The 19,976-nt window shown below is 42.4% G+C and overlaps 1 protein-coding gene and 1 long non-coding RNA gene across 4 annotated transcripts in view; one reads left to right on the top strand and one right to left on the bottom strand.

Moving 5' to 3' along the window:
- MAK (male germ cell associated kinase) overlaps positions 1 to 19,976 on the top strand; it is a 58,592-nt gene that overhangs the window by 27,834 nt on the left and 10,782 nt on the right. For all 3 annotated transcript variants that reach the window (XM_079148962.1, XM_079148961.1, XM_079148963.1), the window contains exons 7-12: positions 723 to 894; positions 1,879 to 2,046; positions 3,579 to 3,890; positions 7,667 to 7,839; positions 10,718 to 10,866; positions 18,497 to 18,628. In XM_079148962.1, coding sequence (XP_079005088.1) covers positions 723 to 894; positions 1,879 to 2,046; positions 3,579 to 3,890; positions 7,667 to 7,839; positions 10,718 to 10,866; positions 18,497 to 18,628 — 1,106 coding nt within the window. The remainder of the gene's footprint in view (positions 1 to 722; positions 895 to 1,878; positions 2,047 to 3,578; positions 3,891 to 7,666; positions 7,840 to 10,717; positions 10,867 to 18,496; positions 18,629 to 19,976) is intronic.
- On the bottom strand, positions 2,045 to 3,549 carry LOC306666736. Its single transcript, XR_013765387.1, has 2 exons — positions 3,321 to 3,549; positions 2,045 to 2,561 (listed from the first exon to the last, which is right to left on the bottom strand). It is a non-coding gene; the product is annotated as an uncharacterized lncRNA (long non-coding RNA).

The raw sequence follows: 19,976 nt of genomic DNA, 5'->3' as shown, positions 1-19,976 counted from the left end.
AATTAAAAGCTAAATAAAAACATAATAATAATAAAAACAAGAAAAACAGTTGCTAAAAATAAACGAATGGATAAAGTTAAGAAGAGCATCTATGGAATAGAGTTTGCCCATGAATAAGAACTACCTGTGAACTCTAAAATATAATAGCTGTAATTCTTCAATTTAGTACCAACACACCCTATTTCTATTAGAATTTCAGGGCCACTTAGTGGTTGAAATAAAGTGCAAAAAGGAAATAAATGCCTAAAATTAGAAAAAAAATATATTATTGTCTACAGAGAGGAGTGGATTGATGGTATGAGAACTTTAAAACTGATAAAAAAGAAGGAAAAATGTGCTACTCAGGGATAATCTTTGTTAATCTTTCATTTTCTGCCCTTCATGTGAATATATGCTGGACATGATGCCTGGTGTATGTTTTTTTTTTTTTTTTTTTTTTTTTTAAAAATATCAGAGCACTTATTTCCCTATTATTCATTTGAGTTCCTGTCTCAGGCTCCATGGAAATTTCATTCCATTGCTGTACAGCCTACTGATTGTGCATATGCTTTGTCCAGCAGATGCTAGCACATGCACAAATGCCTGGCACACAGGGGAAAATAAGTATTCCTTGATTGAAACTAATGACTAGAGCTGAGTTCTGCCAACCATCTCTAGTGAGATCATACTCCAAACAGCCTTTTTTTTTTTTTTTTTTTTTGTCTTGTTCTCTATTTTCAAAGGTATCGTGCTCCTGAAGTTTTACTAAGATCTTCAGTGTACAGTTCTCCCATTGACGTGTGGGCCGTGGGAAGCATCATGGCTGAACTCTATACCCTAAGACCACTGTTCCCAGGGACAAGTGAAGTTGATGAAATCTTCAAAATCTGCCAAGTGTTAGGGACTCCCAAGAAAGCAAGTACTCTTATTTGTTCTAACTTTTCATTGTTTCCAACTTGCTACTTTGCTTTAATTTTGTAACTGTCAATTACCATTTTTGGCTAAGTATCTGACTTTTTTCATTTTCAAATAGCTTTATACTTTAGTGATTTTATCACAATCCTATTATTTTTAAGATGGGGTAGGATGAGGATCAGCAGAAGTCAGATTCCCACTAGACTGAATAAGAGAGTGCTGCCTTTCCTTAAGAATCTGAGGGAAAATTCTCTTTAGAATGTGACTTGGGGTTGGTGACTGGCTGATCACCACATGGACAGCCTTGCAGAGACGACTCCTTGCTCTGTGAAGGAGACGACAGACACCCCTAGAGCCCTAGACTTATTTTCTTTTAATCCTTTCTTGTTTCCACTTACCTCTGCCAGGGGTATTTGGTATTTTTTAATTAATATTGCATTTCAGGTGAACCTTACTTTCTGAGATGTACTTAGTAAGTGTATAATTATATCCTAATTAAATCAGTACATGCCTTGTAGTTAACTTCAGAGAGGTAAATGTAAATATTAAAGTTCTTAACATAATTATCCTTTCCCAGCTGTGTAATTCTTCACATTAGACACAATATATAATATATAACAAGGATCTTTGTAGGATCAAGTGTTTGTAAAGCACTTGTCCTTATTTGTTCAGTCATCAAGATCCAAAACCAGGTAAGAGTTTAATATTTTGAAACTTGGAACTTTCTCATTTTTTCCTTCTCAATTCAATGTTCTTTCTTTCTATATGGTTTATAGAACTGAATCAGCTATAAAGTCTGATATCTTATTTCACATTTGTTTATATGAATCAGTATTAAAATTTTTATCTGACATCTTATTTCACATTTGTTTATATGAATCAGTATTAAAATTTTTATACTTGAGTGGCTTTTGCATTTTTCAGTTGATCACTAAAACAGTTTTCTTTTTGCTCCCCACCCCCACATATGTATTCTTTAAACAGAGTGACTGGCCAGAAGGATACCAGCTTGCATCCTCTATGAATTTTCGCTTTCCTCAGTGTGTTCCTATAAACTTAAAAACTCTTATTCCCAATGCTAGTAATGAAGCCATTCAGCTAATGACTGAAATGTTGAACTGGGATCCGAAGAAACGACCAACAGCAAGCCAGGTAAATCTCCCTGTTACAACTTTTTAAACTTTTGAGGTTTATCAGTATCAGGGATGTTTTCATCTGCACAGACAAGCTCAGCCAGAGTCTACCAAGAGAATGCATTCTAGGGCATCCCGTTAGTATATATAGTCCATCAGCTTCTAGACATGGAAGATCCTTAGAAGAATTGCAAAAATAGCCTATACAGTGATCTTCTTTGTTTTGTGATTCAAATGAGGACTCTTAGGATGTTGTCTGAAAGGAATCAATCTCTAAAGATAATTCAGGTGTGTGACAGACTAGTTCAGAAGACACTTGTTGTAAAAAAAAAAAAAAAAAAAAAAAAAAAAGGCATCCCTTCAATCATTTGCCATTTTAGACTTTGTTCTCCTTTGGTTGAAGGTGGGATTCCAGTGATCGTGCCTCCACAGGATGAGTGAGTGTTCAGCCTCCAGCTCCCACAAGAGGGCAGCACTGAGGCATTCGCCTTGTTCCTCTGTGACTGGTCCAAGTCTTAGGGTCTTCACAAGTTTCTGTTTGCAAATAAGTCAAACAAAAAATGGATGAGTTCTATTATGTCCTGATCATTTAAACATAAAACTGCCTAAGAATTACTTTACTTTTTAAAAATAATTTAAATTTAGACTAAGAAAATATTTTTCTAAAGGCCATCTGGAAGAACAAATGGAAAAGAATAGTCAAGGCATGTTTAAACAAGAATCAGTGATTAGAGAGCATGTCAGGGTGGACAGCTGGCCCTGTCAGTTATTAAAAATGATCCTTGAAGTACTAGTAATGACAGCAGTGAAAGTACTGGCCTAAGAATTGACAAATAACTCCATGTTGCAGAACACGTAAGTCAGGATAAGGCAAACACGGTGTCACAAATGGCAGCGAAAGGGTGGGACTGTCAGTGATTGACAATCCACTGGGACAGTTTGTTAATTTCAGGAAAAGTGAATTTAGTTAGGTTCTTGCCTCTCACCATACTTCACAAATAATTTGGAGATTGTGTGTGTGTGTGTGTGTGTGTGTGTGTATTTACACCCACATACATATATGGTACACACATATATGTTACACACATATATGTGTTACATATATGTGTGTATGTGTATATATATGTTTTAACTAAACAATTAAAAACTAAAAGGATATGTATTTGATCTCAGAGTAAGAAGACCATGGATATAAAAGTAATAGGAGAACTCACAAAGGGAAAGGTCAGAAGATTTGATTACTTAAGAATTAAAATATGTATGTAGGACTTAACCAGGTGCAGTGGTGCACACTTGCAATCCCAGTGACTCAGGAGGCTGCAGCAGGAGGATCACATGTTTGAGGACAGCCTGGGCAACTTAGCTACATCCTCACCCCAGAACATATCTTTTTTTCCTTTTCTTTCTTTCTTTTTTAAAGACAGCTCTAGGAAAAAATAAAAATGCATTGTTAATGGTGGGCAATATATTCCAAGCTAAGAATGTACACAATTTAAATTTGGAAACATTTCAATGAACTAAATGTAATTTAATGTTTCCATGCTTCTGTAGGCATTGAAACATCCATATTTTCAAGTTGGACAGGTGTTAGGCCCTTCTTCACATCATCTGGAATCGAAACAGACTTTAAATAAGCAGCTGCAGCCACTGGAATCCAAGCCATCTCTAGTTGACCTAGACCCCAAGCTTCTGCCAGACATAACCGACCAGACTGTCGGACAGCCCCAGCCAAAGCACAGCCACCTACCACTGCAGTCCATTCAGCCGCCACAAGATGTGAACCTCCAGCAACCTCCAAAGCAAGAGAGTCAACCGAGACCGCCGCAATCGCTGTTTCCGAGTATCGTCAAAAGCCTGCCAGCTGTAAGTGGCATGTGGTTGAGCTGACCATTAGGTGCTCTGATAACATCGGGGAAGATGTAAAAGACCTTTCTGTATTGAAGCGCCTGCTTCCTCCGAGAGGAGCATGATGTGAGAGAACGTGTTATGTGGTGTATAGAAAGAAAAACTTTCTGAAAGTTTAAAAGTTTGCATGCTATAGATTTCCTTTAACAATTACTTCCATACAAAAGAACTCAAAGAAAGAACTGAAAATGATTGAATACTCAAGAGTACCGATTCTAAATTTTAGGAATTTTAATAAGAATTTCACGCTGCTTTTAAGTTCTCATGCACGTGCACGGGTTTGATGTGTGGGGATGGTACAAAACTTCCTCTTTTCCCTTCCGTGCAGGTCCAGGGGTCATCAGGTGCCATATGGCTTTAGCTGTCCCCTCTGGTGCCCACTCCCACATGCATTTGCATTATGGTAGGTTAGGACCAAAAGAAATCTGAACAACACACTAATAATTCCTTTCCAGTTGAGTAAGTGAAGACTCTCCATCCCCCACGGCACTGATCACATTCTAACATACTGTCACTTGCTTTGTGTGTTTATTGTGTATTATCTGGCCTTTCCTCCTCCCATGCACGCTCCCTATGGTCAGGAATGTTTTCTTTATCAGTACAACCCCAGCACCTAAGACACTGCCTGCCACATGGTAGATTCTTAGTATTTGTTGAAGGAAGGAGTAATCACCCTACTATTTTAAAACTACCTCCAAGGTCCTGAGGAGTCCACTTCATCTTTGAGAAAGTACTGAAATTTAGAAACTTCTGCCTATTATGCTGAACTAAACTCTGGTTTTTAATAAAAGCTAATCACTCTTCTAGAAAGGCTGTCTTTTAGGTATTTGAAAACAACAGCCCTTACATTACCTTTCCTTTCTCCAGGAGAAATAGCCCCGGTTCCCGCATGAGCTCTGCATGTGACATCCTTTACTAACAAGCTTCCAAGTCCCCTCCCATCCTCTTCACACTGCACAACAAGGCTGCCAGAGCTAGAGCCGAGACCGGATAGGAAAAACAGGATGTCCAGAATCACGTGTCCACTGGTGCCACCAAGGGTTACATTCTTTTGTTTTTTCCTTGGAAGACAAATCAAACATTGATGCAAACTGAGAGGGAAGGAAAGGAAGTGACTATCTTGAGCAGCTACTACATGCTAGGCATGATGCTCAGCCCCATCTGCATGCCTTCTCTAAGTTAAAGTGCCCAATAATAACCTAACCCTAAATTTTTATATAGCTAACCAGTTTCAGAACTGGATTTGAGCATTTTTTTCAACTAAAACTTTTAAATCTATTTTTTATACATGCTTCTGCTAAATCATCTGTTGCCTACCTCTACTTGGGTATCTGGTCTTTAGGATTGAAAAATTGCAGGACCTCACTTTTACCTCACAATTTTCTCATTATGCTTGAACCCTTATCTTTTCCTTTCAGTTTAACCATTCTGCCCAGCTTGTTGCCAGCCAGCTACAGATTTGTTATTTGTTTTTTTTTTTTTTTTTTTTCTTTATCTTCATGATGAACAGAATGCAGTAAGCCCTTGAGCAGGCCACTAGAACTTTCTAGATCAACACTGATCCAGGAATCAGTACTCTGTCCAATGATTGACCCATGTCCTGACCTACCTTTGCTTCTGTTCATTACTACATCATATTAGTAAAGATATGAAACATTCTGTCCCCAAGTTGAATGAAACCCATACATATCCATCTGATGAATTCATTGTTTGCTTTTTATGCAAATTAGTGGCCTACATGATCCACCAGGTTTTTTTCCTTAGTACTCACAAACAAGTGACTTTAGAATCTTTGTCCTCATTCTATATCAACTCACTGATGTTACATTTGCAAAAATCTACCTCCTACTTTGAAAAGTGAAATGAAAACCATTCATATTTGCCCTTTCCAGTCTTGCCAGACATACAGGATTTCTTGGACGCCATTCAGCATTGGAGTTCAACTAACCGGAGCCTAGAACTCATCCTTCATTAACTCCACTCTAGACGTTTTCTTCTCTGCAATCTGGAGGTTGCTCTCCCTGGCCACGGAAATCACAGTATAGCAATTGGCAAGTTCCACTGTGTGGCCATCACTGTGGTGCCGTCAGTTCCCGCAGTGACCTGTCCGTGCCTTCAGCATCTTGCACCCAGCACACACAGCTGACCTTCCTTCCACACTCTGTTCCCTCCTTTTCAGTTGCCTTTGGGATTTTTCAGTTCACTTGCCTCTCCTTAAAATTTGTGGGATGCCAGTTCCTTGTCTGCCCCAAACCAGGCCTTCTTCCTCAGTCCTTATTCTGTTAATGGTGCCACCATTCTGAGACAGTCAGACTCAGACTTTTACACGTCATCCCTCCCCTCTCCCTCTGTGAACACTACGATGGTGCTCAGTGCCTAATGGCACAAACCTGACCCCTGTGGCTTCCACAGCAGGCCTTGCTTTTCTCACATAACTTGAGCTGGGTGGTGGGCAACCCAGAACTCCTGCAGCTTTCACAGAAGCCTGTCTTCCTGCTCCATCTCTTGGCAGGTTGTTTTCATGCCTCTGGTCACAAGATGGCTGTTGCTTTTTCAAGTGTGCCTTCTGAACTTGGGAGCGGGAAACATGAAGGACGCTGGGACGTATCTGTCTCTGTGTCCCCCTCCTTAAGACTGTTCCCACTTGAGAAGGCCATTAAGGCTTTGAAAAGTAAAGTCACTTGCCCAAAGAAAGCTGCCAAGTCTTGGTTTTCTGGATCCTTCACACCAATGAAAAGTCAACCCAGATCCTAAATATGCAAGTCTTTCCTCCTCCTAAATTCACACGTTTCTCCTCCCTCTGAACAGGTGTCCTGTTTTTGGCAGGTACTACCTATTTTCGTTAATATTAAAACGTGCATGTTAGCTCCTTATATATGTCCATGCCCTGCCTGGTGATGTCTCAGTCAACAGTGCACTGCAGGTACGAGGGTGGTCCTAGAAGAGTATAATGGAGCCAAAAACTCCGTTACTTGAGAATGTGTTTGTGTTTTAAGTCAAGCATTATTGCAAAACAGTCAAAAGTTTAAAGATTTTAAATTTAAAAATGTTATAATCAGCTAAGGTTAATTTATTATTGAAGAAAGAAAAATATTTTTATAAATGTAGTGTAGCCCAAGTGTCCAATGTCTGTAAAGTCTACAGGAATGTGCAGGAATGTCCGAGACCTTCACATTCACCTTCCACTCACTCACCCAGAGCAGCCTGCTGTCCTGCAACCTCCTTTCATGATAAGTCAGTATCCAGAACATGCGCATCATTTGTATCATTTTTAATTTTTATACAGTATTTTTTACCACTCCCTCCCACCTTCTTTGGGGGGTGCTGGTGATTGAACCCAGGGCTTTGTGCATGTTGAGCCCGTGCTCTTTTACTGAACTGCACACCCAGCCCCTTTACTGTACCTTTCCTATGTTTCAATATATGTAGAGACACAATAACCATCATGCGACAGCTGCCTGCGGTATTCAGGACAGTAGCATGCTGTACAGGTGTGTAACCTAGAGCAATGGGCCACACCTTACAGCCTACATGTGTTGTAGGCTGGCCCATCTAGGTTTGTATAATATCTTCTGTGATGTTTGCACGATTTCTCAGAATGCGTTCCTGGCCTTAGAAGACACACAACTAAATGGAGGCTCCTTGGGAATGGTGCCTCTTAGTGCCTGATAGACGAGTTGTGTAAAAGGAGTTCAGCAAATGACTGAGGATTGCGATGACTGATTTCCCCACAGAAGCCAAATGGTACACTGGCTCATAAAAGCGCTAGAAGGCGTTGGGGTCAGACTGTCCTCAAGGCTGGAGACAGCTGGGAAGAGTTTGAGGACTGTGATTTTGGAGCCTCCCATTCCAAGAAGCCAAGTATGGGTGCTTTCAAAGAAAAGAGGAAAAAAGATTCTCCACTTCGGTAAGATTTCAGTTTTCTCAGGAAAAAATATTTTTATGGTGCACGTCTTAATTTTACTCATTACCGTCTATGAATGTATACCATAAAGGACAACAAGGCAGTTAACAGTCTCTTCTTTGAAACACAAATCTTCATGCATACCTCTGAAAAGCTGACAACCTTCAGTTTTCACAGTAATGGATGCTGTTGTACATGTGTGTAGGGAAGAGTTACTGTTCAACTTTCATGTTGCTCAGGCACATATTTTTCTTTTTTTGAGACAGGGTCTCACTGTGTTGCCCAGGCTGGTCTCCAGCTCCTGGGCTTAGCCTCCCCCCAAAAAATTATGCAAAATTTTTCAAAAAAAATTTTTTTTCAAAAAAAATTTCCAAAAATTAGTGTTTTCAAAGCACTGGAGCATGAGGGGTCAGTGTTGAGTGTTCTCTTAAATATGCTAGAATGTTCTAAAGGACTGATTTTGCAAAACCCAAAGATAAAAATTTTGCATAATTTTTGACAATTCAGAGCATGTGTTATGAACCGAGGTGAAAAAGCTTAGTTTATCAAGTCACACAATGAAATACTTTAACTGCTGTTCACCCTCACAGTGAACTCCTCCTTATATGTACAATTTTCTATCTGCTACTGGCAAAACCAAGAAATAAATTTATTTCATTTTTGATGAAAATCAGATATTATAAATAACTATCAATTCTAAAATATGCAGGGACTTACTTAGTTTTCTCTTTTAATTAGTTGTATCTGGGAGCCCAAGAGTTTGAAGCCCACTGGTGTAGCATGTAGATGACTTGAAAACCTTTTAAACCCACTTCATTTTAATTGCAGCTGAACTTCTTCCATGTCTTTGAGGGTGGTAAAGGTCTGAAGCAAGATCTAATAAGCTAAGATCTAGAATCTGTCTGATTCTAGTAAGGGAACAATTAATTTTCTCAACATCAATGATCCCTTTTCTCTCAAAATTCTTTAGTAAAATAAAAACTGTATGACAATGAAATGTTCACGTGGGTATTTCTTCGACACTTTTATTTTCTGGTACCTTTCAGTGGTCCTGTACAACTTTAGGCATATGGTTATTATTAATAATATGATACCATTTCCCTAAACTTTTCTCATAAGCTTTCTGTTTTAAAATATTTTTTGGTGCTAGGGATTGAACCCAGGGGCACTCAACTATTGAGCCTCATCCCCAACTCCTTTCAAGTTTTATTTTGAGGCAAGGTCTCCTAAGTTGTGGAGGCTGGCCTTGACTTTGCAATCCTCTTGCCTCAGCCTCGCCTGTTGCTGGGGTTACAGGCATGCACCACTGTGTCTGGTTACTCAAATTATCTTTTTACTCCACTAAAAATCTCTGCAGAAGGGGACCCTGATATTCAGATAGGTTTAGTAACTTACCAAAGATCAGATGGGGCTTAATTCAAACCCAGGTTTTTCCCTCGGTGATACCACACTACCTCTTAAACAGTGGACCCCCAATACTTGGTGAAGTGAATAGCCTCGCTATTCTCTGCTCAGAGGCTCAGACAGCCAGGACTTCAAGAATACTGAATACCAAATACTAAAGTGCAAACCTTTTATTTAATGGTTATCTTTTTAAAAGTGAACAAAAGCAAGATATTTATATTTCTTTTTATACTGTAGACATGCATACGCAGTTCACTTTTACTGAATATATAGTTGGTACTAAACAAAGGTCTGAACACGATTTAGCCTGTCCTCGACCCATCAAGTATACCGCAGCAAAAACAAGACCTTCAAAGACTTATAACACGAGACAAGAGCGTGTCCTGTGCGCCACCGTGAGGCAACTCCAGGGCCTCCACAGTCCTGCCTATGGGTGGGCCACCCTGACAAGGAAAGTCTCTTTAGACTGAGCAGTTTTGAGAACAGGAGAACTTTCCAGAGTGGGCCGAGGAGAGGGAGAGAAGCCAGCACTGGAGAAGCTGCCCCCAGTGCAGTGCCCTACCTGTGTTGAGCACTCCCTCATAGGGGGTGGCCCAGGTTCGAAAGTCAACCGAATCAGTGTCCAGTGCCAAGGGGTGGCAGCGTGGATTGCTAAGGGCAGCCAGAGATGCTTGGAGGTGGGGGCAGGGGCTGAGCAGTACATTCAGGCCCCAGCAAAGGAAGAAGCCAGTCAGGAGGTGAGGAAGAGGTCGGTCCTGAGGGCTCCTTACAGCAGAGTGCCACGTAGCAAAGCAGATGACAGTCCATCCTCAGGTAGCGGCTGACGGCTGCCTTGTGCACTGCTGTGAGATCAAGATGGCCTTGGGAACAAGGCAGAGCTAAGCCTGGAAGCTGGAAACCGAGCCGTGGGTGGCAAGGGCTGAGGGGCAGAGTCAGTCTCAGTGTGGACACCACCAAACAGCTGGCAGGTGCCCCTGGGGGACACGCACATCTCCGCAAATGCAGGACCTGTTGTCTGTATGTCGCTAGGGTATTTGGAAATGGTAGCTGGGAGCTTTTCTAGTACTTCTTTCCCCACTGAAGTTTTCCTAGCCCATCCAAACCATGCCCCAGACAACCTTAGCATCTTATAAATTATTTTAGTAGCTGGACGAAGATGGCTGTTATTGCCTGCCTTTCAAACTCACTGGCGTCCCACATTTTGAAAGTGCAGCAGTTTCAGGAAATATAGATACATATTACACACAAGCAAGTTGCTGCCCAGTTACAAAGCTTTCTGTCGCATACTGTCTGGTATCAGAAACAGTTCTGCCTAATCTCTACAAGGGACAGGGCAGTCATTAGCATTCCTGTCAGCCAGAGGACTGAGGGCAGCCATCTGAGTGAGTGGCTCTGGCTAGTTTAAAATCAGGTGCAGGGGGTTGGGGAGAACGTCTTGATGTTGGCACTATAATGCGACCTTCTGTTGACTTCCAAGGTTCCCAGAGGCAGTACCTGCAGGCTCCAACCCCCTGACAGAGGAAAACAAGAGCTTACCTGCCACTGTTTCCCTAAAATCTGATTCTGAATTGTCAGCTGCGTCAGTGGCTAAACAGTACTACTTGAAACAATCTAGATACCTTCCAGGTGAGTAGAGAAAATAAAATGTTCATTGCTAACTAGGATACAGACAGATGGGGCTCTGGGCCTTGGACTCTGAACAAAGGGAAACAAAGTGTATCACAGGCTCTTAGATCGCTGCACCTGTGGCCAAGGACTTTTGACCTCCTGCCTCTGTTGCTAGGGGTGGTCTACTCAAGAAATGCAGAACAGCCCCAAAGTGAAGAGGATGAATACACTTTCCCCAGATACCACCCTTCCCACCAAAACTCTGCACCTAGTAAATGCTGCCTTGTAATAAAGCAGCTCTGCACCCCCGTTACAACTCTTTATAAAATGCAGATTTTGTATGCTGTTTCCTAAATGGCCTGATGCTCTGTCTTTAGGAGGCCATTCTGGCCACTGGCTAGAGCATGCTAGAGGCTCGTGAGGCAAGGAGAGTGTTTGTGCAGATGGGAGAGGGTGACACCTTGTTCCAGAGTGGAGGAAGCAGAGATGGTAGTGGGTACAAGCCAGATGTATTTGGGTAGTGAAACCAGTAGGGCTTGCTGATAGACTGGCGTGGATGATGGCACAGAAGGGAAGCAACTGGTGACAGCTTCTGAGTTCTTAACTTGGCAGTGGGGTGCGGGGTGGTGACTTTGAGAAAGGCAAGATTAGGCGAGGACAAGACGGTGGAGGTAGGGACTCTGGTAGACAAGTGGGCATATGAATCTGGAGCAGCAGGGGCAGAGTTAGCCAGAAGCGGGGAGTTTATGGTGTGCCTTAAAGTAGATTTTGTCCTTAAAATATAAGAGAAGAAAATTTTTAATTTGATTTCATCTAAAAGAGAATCACTTTTGACAACACTGTATTATCTGTACAGATATATCGTGTCCAGTGAGGGGAGGAGACGATCTTTGTGTTTTTATGGACAGTCACTTGTAGCTTCCTAGACACAGTGGGGCCACTAACTTCATCTGAAGAAGATTTTCCTTTCACATCTCAGGCTCCTGAAGTGAGTGACAGCCTTTGTTTCCCAGAAGTTTGTTCGTGGAGGGGTAAGGGAAGGCAGATGAGGAAAAGAGTTGCGAGTGGATTGTGAGCCAGGGGTTGATTCACAACATATTTTTCTGTATGTCTTTTGGGCAGCCATTTACATTTCAGGTCTAGGAATCCAACTGGGACCCGCTCCTGTTGTTAGTAAAATAGATGAGAGAGGGAAAAAAAATGAAACCAAGCACACAGCTTAGAAAGGGGCAGGATCACAGTGGAAGGCATGGTGTGGGACAGGTCGGGCCACAGGTGTTGTGAAGGTTACAGTCAACTTAGAGAGCGAGGCCTTAGGACTGCACTCCAGTGCTGAGGCGTGAGGGAAAAGCCACTTAGGTAGCAAAGAGGTGAAGAGATGGGTAGGGCTCCCCAGGCATGCCCAAACCTCACAACCCGGTACGAGGGGTCCAAGTGGGTTAAATACTATTTGTTCTGTAAATAACCAAATTATTCAAGCTCTGTGGCATCAGCCTAAGAGGTGGGAATAGACCTGAAAAAAGTTGGGTCATAAAATTAGGAAAGCAGTGTATATTTTGATAGAGAAATGGGAGAAATTTACGTAACTCTCATTAGTAGCATATAAAAATGAGTTTACAAGTGTCTTGTCAAAATAGTCTGATTCTTGTGAATTAGAGATGGGGATTAGAAAATTCACTGTACAGTAAATGTTTTACTAATATAAGATATAAACATGGTATTTGTTGGGTTTTTCTTATTCATTATTTTATTCCTTTTGAAGAACTGGAAACATTTTTTGGGAACTCTATTCTTGACCTTAAAATCCCTATTCCTTCTCATTAAGTCAAAATTTGAGAAAGACTGGTCTATTTGTGACCTTCTGTTTTGGTTCTTGAAACTGAGAAAAAAGTTTTGGAAGTCACTCTGGTTTTCTGTATAGAAAATCTTCATGTCCTTATGTGTTGAGATGAGAATCTGCCCACGTGTCTTTGCAGTAAGACTGTAAAAATGGCAGTCGTCACTCAGGATGCTTCATCTTAGGTTCCTGTGGAGTCCAAGAAAGTCAGGGTTCTCTCATGGGTCAGAGACTATACAGAAGCTTCTAGAACCCCACTCTGGTCTCAGCATAGCTTTACTCTTAGTTTCTCATTCCAGATTTTCTGGAGGAGAGGACTAAGGCCCCAGGAGGAGCCTCCTCTGCACGCTCCCCAAGGCTGGATGCAGATTTCCCACTCAGCCAAGAATGCCATTTGTCAGCTGTTTTACGATAGTGCCTCTCGGATGACTAAGACATTTCCTGACTTGCACCACTTTTCTTACTTGTTGACCGTCCCTTTTAACTGTGCCTCTTAAAAATACCTGCGTTGCATACATTGTGTCGCTCACTCATTCAAGTAGCATTTACTGTAGTGCCAGGGATTCCCAAATGACAGAGGAGTAAGCGCTCCTGTCTTAGAGTTCACCATCTTGTGTGTCCGTGTTGTGTGTGTGTGTGTGTGTGTGAGAGGGAGAGGGAGAGAGAGAGAGAGAGAGAGGGAGGGAGGGAGGGAGAGAAGTGTGAGCCATATGCTGTAGACACAGTGGTGAGTGAGGGCTCAGAGGAGGGACTGGCTCATCCCACTGGGAGCTGCGGTGGCAGAAATGCCCCCCTAAAGGCGGTGGGTGAGCCGGTCCTGGGAGGACAGGTTCCACTTCTTCACAAAGAGGGCAATGCTCCAGCCCCTGCAGGTAGCATGAGCGTCGTTCAGTCCCGATTCATTCACTTACCCATTACTCAGTGATGCGCACCAAGTGCTGCTGCGCGCCAGGCTGGTCCTCTCCGAGGCATGGGTACACAGCACTGATGGAGGCAGTCCAGGCCCTCCCTCTCTCCAGGAGCGTAGTTAAGGGACAGCAAGAAAAGGAGAAGGAACAGGTGGTGAGAAGTGCTGGTAGGGCAGGGAAGGGGACCCAAGTGTGACAGCAGGCTGGGGAGGGGGCGTCTGAAAGACAGTTTATCTGAGAACAAAATGTTTAGCGTCTGGAGCTTCCTGAACTGAGGGGACACTGGTGTGAGGGGAGAGGGGAAGTTAGCCTTGGGCGCAGGGGAAAGAATTTGTAGTTTCTTCCTGGTCCACTGCAGGCCTTTGGGGGGACTGCAGGAGGTGAGTGGCACCTGATTTGTGTGTTGAAATGACAGCTGCGTGAAGCACAGATCACCTAAGGACAAGACCAGCAGAGGGAGGTGGGTCGGGCCCTCAGTCACCTTGAGAAAGAGAATGATGACTTAAAGGGCGAGAATGGACTTGCTGATGGGCTGCTGGTGGACCATCAGAGGAAAGGAGCTTGGGAGCTTCCATCTTGGGTGGATGGTGGTGCCAGGTACTGAGATGGGAAAGAGTCAGGAGGAGCAGGTTTGGGTGGGGAAGAGGCTGTGCCTCCCATTTGTAGGGAGTTGCAGTTGAGATGCTTGGGAAACATCCCACCAAGGAGGGGTCGAGGGGGTAGTGGGATAGAAGAGCCTGGAACTCTGAGGAGGGACCGAGGTCCCAGGGAAAAAGATTTGGGAGTCACCAGCATGCAAGCAGTCTGAATCCACAGAACTAGATAGGATCACCCATGGAGAGACTGTGCGGGAACAGTGGGCTTTCCTGGGAGGCAGAGGAGGGAGAAAGCAGCCAGCCAGGTGAGGGCTGGAAAGCCAGAGAAGATGGTTTCCAGAGGCCAAAAGCGCGAAATTCACCAGAAAGACCAGTTTACTGCTGAGCATTTGGACAAGAAGGGATAGAAATGTCTAATTAAACTTGACAGTGGAGGAGTCCCCGATGACCTTGAGTTACCTTCAATCTGGAAAGTAGACTCAAAAGTACGAAGAACTGTTTGAAGCCTAAGCCTGCCAGATGGCCCCCGCTGCAGCCCAGCAGGATGAGGTTAGGAGGGAGGGTGGGGGGAGATGCCACTGGGAGTGTGGGTTGAAAGCAGGTGAGAGGCGAGGAACTGGAGACTGTAGACAACTTCTGGTGGCATTAGAAGTGAACCTAGCATGGGGTGCAGGGGCGTCAACAGGGAGACCCAGAGCCAGTCTGCAGGTGGAGGGGGACGCTGTCTTGCAGAGCAACACAAATGTGCAAGAGGAGGGGGCCGAGCGAGGGATGGAAGACCTTAGGAGCAGATAGCTGGACTGAAGCCCACAAGGGTTGGGGTGCACTTTCCAAAGGAGCAAAAATACTTGCATTACAATTCACAATAGCCAAATTATGGATAAAGAAAAAGTGGTATACACACACGAGAGTTTTATTCAGCCATAAAGAAAAATGAAATCATGTCACTTGTAGGAAAATGGATGTTGCTAGAGACCATTATGTTAAGTGAAATAAGCCAAACTCAAAAGGCCAAGGGTCATATGTTTTCTCTCAAATGTGAAAGCTAGAGAGGAAAAAGGAAAAGAAAGATGGGGGGTGGGCTGGGCTCTCTTGAAAATCAAAGGGAGATCAGCAAAATAGAGGAAAAGGACCGGGGGAAGGGGGAAGTGCTAGGGAGTGATCCTGACCAAATTATATTGTTATATTTCATGCATGTATGAATAAGTAACAACAAATCTCAACATGTACAACTATAATGCACCAATAAAAATGTGGAAAGAAAAAAAAGCCAAAAAAATAAAATAAAATACTTGCACTGTAATCTCTAGGAACCAACAGATTTGTAAAGTTTGGGGTTGAAATCATGAGTGTTCTACTCAGCCTGCAAAGGCAGTGACAGAGCAGAGTTGCATGGAAATATATTCTTCTCTGTTTAAAAAAAGATAGTTTCACTAACCAAAAATGTATAAATCATTTCTCACTTATCGAAGGGAGCCCTCTGGTGGTAGCAATGACTACTGTAAATTGTTGACAGAAGATAAGTGGACCCTTACCCTCTAATCTTCCTAATGTGATTTTCAGAATGTATTCCAGGTATCTAGGACCTGTATGATCATTTCTTTTTTAACTAGAAATATCTCATAAATTACTGGGGTCAGAAGTATGGCTGAAATTGCATTTAAAAACTATTCTCAAAATTACAAAGAATTGTTTGAAATCGAAGCTTGAGCTTTACTGTTACCCTGCTGGCATTCTTTGCCTTGACCTTGAAGACAGCCCCTCTAAAGGTGGATGAGGTTAGGAACTAGAATTGGGCTCAGTTCAGTCACTTAGACAAACACCTACTGAGCACCAGCAACCGTGCAAAACATAAGAAACAATCCTTGGCATTTTTAATCCACAGTCAGTTTTACACCAATTGAATGTCTTCAGGAATAAGAATACCATTGTGGGCCCTCTTTTTTACCTAAAGCCAAGTGTACAGCATCAACCTTGAGGACTATGGAAGCTCTAGAAATGTACCGTATGGCTACAGGACAGCATGATATTATACCACAGGACTGGCCGGTCTGTGACCCTGGCCTTCAGGGAGAGAGCCAGGAGCATCATAGTTATTGGCCTGCTGCTGACCAGCTGTGTACTTGGAGCAAGACTGAGACTGTTTTCTGTTACGTTCGATGGGACGGCAGTCACCCCTCAGTTCACCTGTCAGCCTTAGGCACTTCATCATCACAAGGAGTTGCAAATGGACTGTGCAACAGCATGGTGACGAGTCCCAGCAGCGCCCTCTGGTGCCACCCTTTGCTCCTAGAAACAGGCCTTGGGAATCGATGCCACACTGCCAGCCAGCAGAGCGGTGTGCCCCATAGCACTTTTGAACCCCTGGTTGGTGGGTCCTTGTCTCTCCCTGTACATCACTCACCTCCCTCCCTCCCTCCCGCCTTGTTTACTCAGGGTCCTGTGGCATTTCTGTTTGCCTCTCCTACTCCATTTAAGTTCTGTAACATGACACAGTCTGCAGACCTGCCCCTACTCCCCTCTCCAGCTCCTGCCGTGCCACCCCGTCCTTGCTGTGCCCAGGCTACACTCTGAGTTCTCTCCCACCGCAGGACCTCAGCCCAAGCTGCCGCCTTTTCCGAGAATGCACCTCTCCACCCGCTAGTTGTGATTCACAGTTCAGCTTAAACTCTTTTTTAAAAGACTTAGTTGCTCCTCGAATTTATCTCCCCAACCCCAGATCCTTCTCACACTGTGCACGCCACTAACTCCTTACTTAATCATAACTGTACACGTCCCTCATTAGGCTGTAAAAGCCCTAAGAGTAGAAACCAGTCTCTTTTGTTCACAGTCTTTTCTCTAATGTGACACGCACCACCCAGCATGTGGTAGGTGCTCAGTAAATACTTGCTGACTGTAAAATCTCCTTAGAAGCAACAGATGATCATCATGTGGTATGTATCATTGTAATATCAAATTATAGTAATGTCTGCTGCCTCTTGTTTGGAATATAGGTGTTCAAAAAAAGCTAATACACTAATAATTTACAATTCTAGGATATATCTATTTCCAGTGAAATTGTAATCTTTATCTTAAGTAAAGCAATTTTCTTCAATAGTAAGAAAATAGTATTTACGTTTTTAAAAAAACCTTTTTAGAGATGTTAACAAAGTTTAACTGGATTAACAAAATAAATATTCAGGACCCATTCTTTTTTGAACTATATTTAGGTACACTGGGTTCACTTAAAGAGATTTTTATATTTTCCCCCAACCTTGGGCTTTGTTTTTGAGTAAAGGTTTTTTAATGAGTAATTGGTACCTACTGCATCTTACTTATTGGGTAATTTGCTATTATAGTTGTTTGTAGGTGTTTTATTAGAAGCCAGAATCCACAAGCGTTGTATCCTATAAGAAAGGGACATGATTTAGCCACTGTGAATGCTTCCTTGGGTGGCTTTTGAGGCTCAGCGTTTCTGGTTTCAAAACAATATTATTATATATCTTATAAATGTGAAACTTCCTAAGGAACTCCATTTGTGAAAAGTAAAAGCCCGTACTGCCTGGAAAGTCATGGCTTCCTAAATGACTGGAGTCCTCAGAGCCATGTCTACACTGGCTGGTGACACACCATGGGCACCTGAGGGTGTGGCCGCCCGAGGTCTTCAGCATCTCAGGAGCGCCACTAAACTGAATTTCCCATCAGGAGCAAGCAAACTCCCTTCTCAGGCCTCTTAAAAACAGGTTTAAACAACCAATCCCCTTTGACTTCTAGTACCAAAACCCAAGGCTGTCTTGACATTTCACAGATTTCAGAAATTCATGGCTAATGCAAACTGCCCTCTTTTCAGAGGACATTTCCAACACCTGCTTCCCATCTGCAGGTGATTAACGGTGGGTCTGAGGACATCCCGTGCACCCAGCAGCGCCTGGCTGGGTCTATTTATGTCTGCTCCCTGGCTTGCCCTGAGCTCCAGCTCACCTTCCCCGCCCCCAGGGTCTGCCCAGAGTGTACAGAAGCAAGTGACATAGAACTGTCGTGGTTTTGAAGAAAAAATTTTATGCCTCCTCAATTTTTATAAGCCATTCAGCAAGAAGGTCAAATGTTCATTATTACTTGTGCTCTCGCATATATCTTCCGCCTGTGCTCAGGTTTATGCCAACGCTGAGTATCATGTTAGGGTTCACTGAGAGCAAGTATTTGCTACATGTGAACCTAAATTTCTCTGTTCTGTCGACACTGTTTAGTCTTTGTTTAAACATACATATTTTTCCTTCAAGTTTATGATCACATGCTAATCTTTGAAATGACTGCTTTGTTCTTCTAAGGTGTGAATCCCAAGAATGTGTCCTTCGTGGCTAGTGGAAAGAATATAAACCCATATGCTTGGAATAATCAGCTATTTCCTAAGTCTTTGGGACCCATTGGGGCCGAATATGCTTTCAAAAGGAGTAATGCAGGTATGCAAGAATACATTTAAAAATGAAAATACACATGGTTTGCCTTCTACAGATGATTGCTTTTAAATACACTGCACCTACCTTCTTTCAGTGGAGCGGGGGTGGCTGTGGGAGGGATATCCAAAGCTTATGAACTGTTGAGCACAGAGTGTCCAGGGAATCGTTTGCCAGATCCTCATCTTCCATCAGGTTCTTTCCTATATGGATCTGCCTTAGTGGTGGGATGTCTCTGAATTCTGCTTTACAAGAGAAAAGACTTCTGACTGGTTAAGATGTGTGCTTCCTCTTTCCCCCAAATGTAAAATATCTGGGGTGCCAATCAAAGGAACACTTTGATGTGTTGAGGTCAGAGTTGAGAAGGTAAGTATCCCAGTACACCTGTGAAGCCAATCCTTTTTAATGGCAGGGGGTTTCTAGTTCTGAGCTTTCTAAAAATTGAAGGAGGATCTAGTTGGGTTGTTAGTTGACAGTTAAATTGTTTTTATGAGCTCACTCTGATTCTTGGTCTATAAATTTGAAGAGTACAAAGAATATATTGGCAAGGCTGTCACAAAACACCCTTCATTCCCAGCTATTTATTTGAGTTAAAAGGTTTCTCAGTGCTTCTATCTCCATAAATGAGAGAGAGAGAGAGAGAGAGAGAGAGAGAGAGAGAGAGAGAGAGAGAGAGAGAGAGAGAGAGAGAGAGAGAGAGAGAGAGAAGTAGCCCTGATGATACTGGAGCCCATGTGGTCCCAACAACAAATACTCCTTTGTTGAAACAAAAGCTATTTGAGAAAAGTCTCATCTTTCTCATTAAGAGATGTTTCTAAGAAAATTTTTCATATTTAGTAATCAAGATTTCTAATACTCATCTTCTTATTTATTATATACAATGAATCATTGTAATGATAACTAACCTAATTCAGACATTTTTTTTTTTCTGGTGCTGGAGGAGCCCAGGGCCTTGCATATGCTAGGCAGGTGCTCTACCATCGAATTATATCCCCAGCCCTAAAAGTATTTTAATATGGTTACAGAAATTTTTTTAAAAAATTTAAAGTTTACATATATAATATATATATATATATTAGTTTATATGTATTTTTGAGTGATCAACTTAAAAACATAAAATTAAAATTGTATTTGCATAAAATCTGGAAGCTGAAGTATGAATGAAAATATAATTTTACAGGGGAAGGGAAATTAAGGTGAAATTTTCAAATGTGAAAAAGGAACTTGCTCCTGTAATTTTTACATTCAATAATGTGGGCATAAAATCACTATGGTTAGATTCCATTGGTCATAGTTAAAGTAGAAATGTACTAATTTTATGTAAATGTTTATAATCATAATATGCCAGCAGTAG

Source organism: Sciurus vulgaris (genome assembly GCF_902686455.1).
Source record: "Sciurus vulgaris genome assembly, chromosome: 7".
NCBI lineage: Eukaryota > Metazoa > Chordata > Mammalia > Rodentia > Sciuridae > Sciurus > Sciurus vulgaris.
The sequence above is the reverse complement of the archived record's forward strand: the minus strand, read 5'-3'. Positions and strand labels throughout refer to the sequence as shown.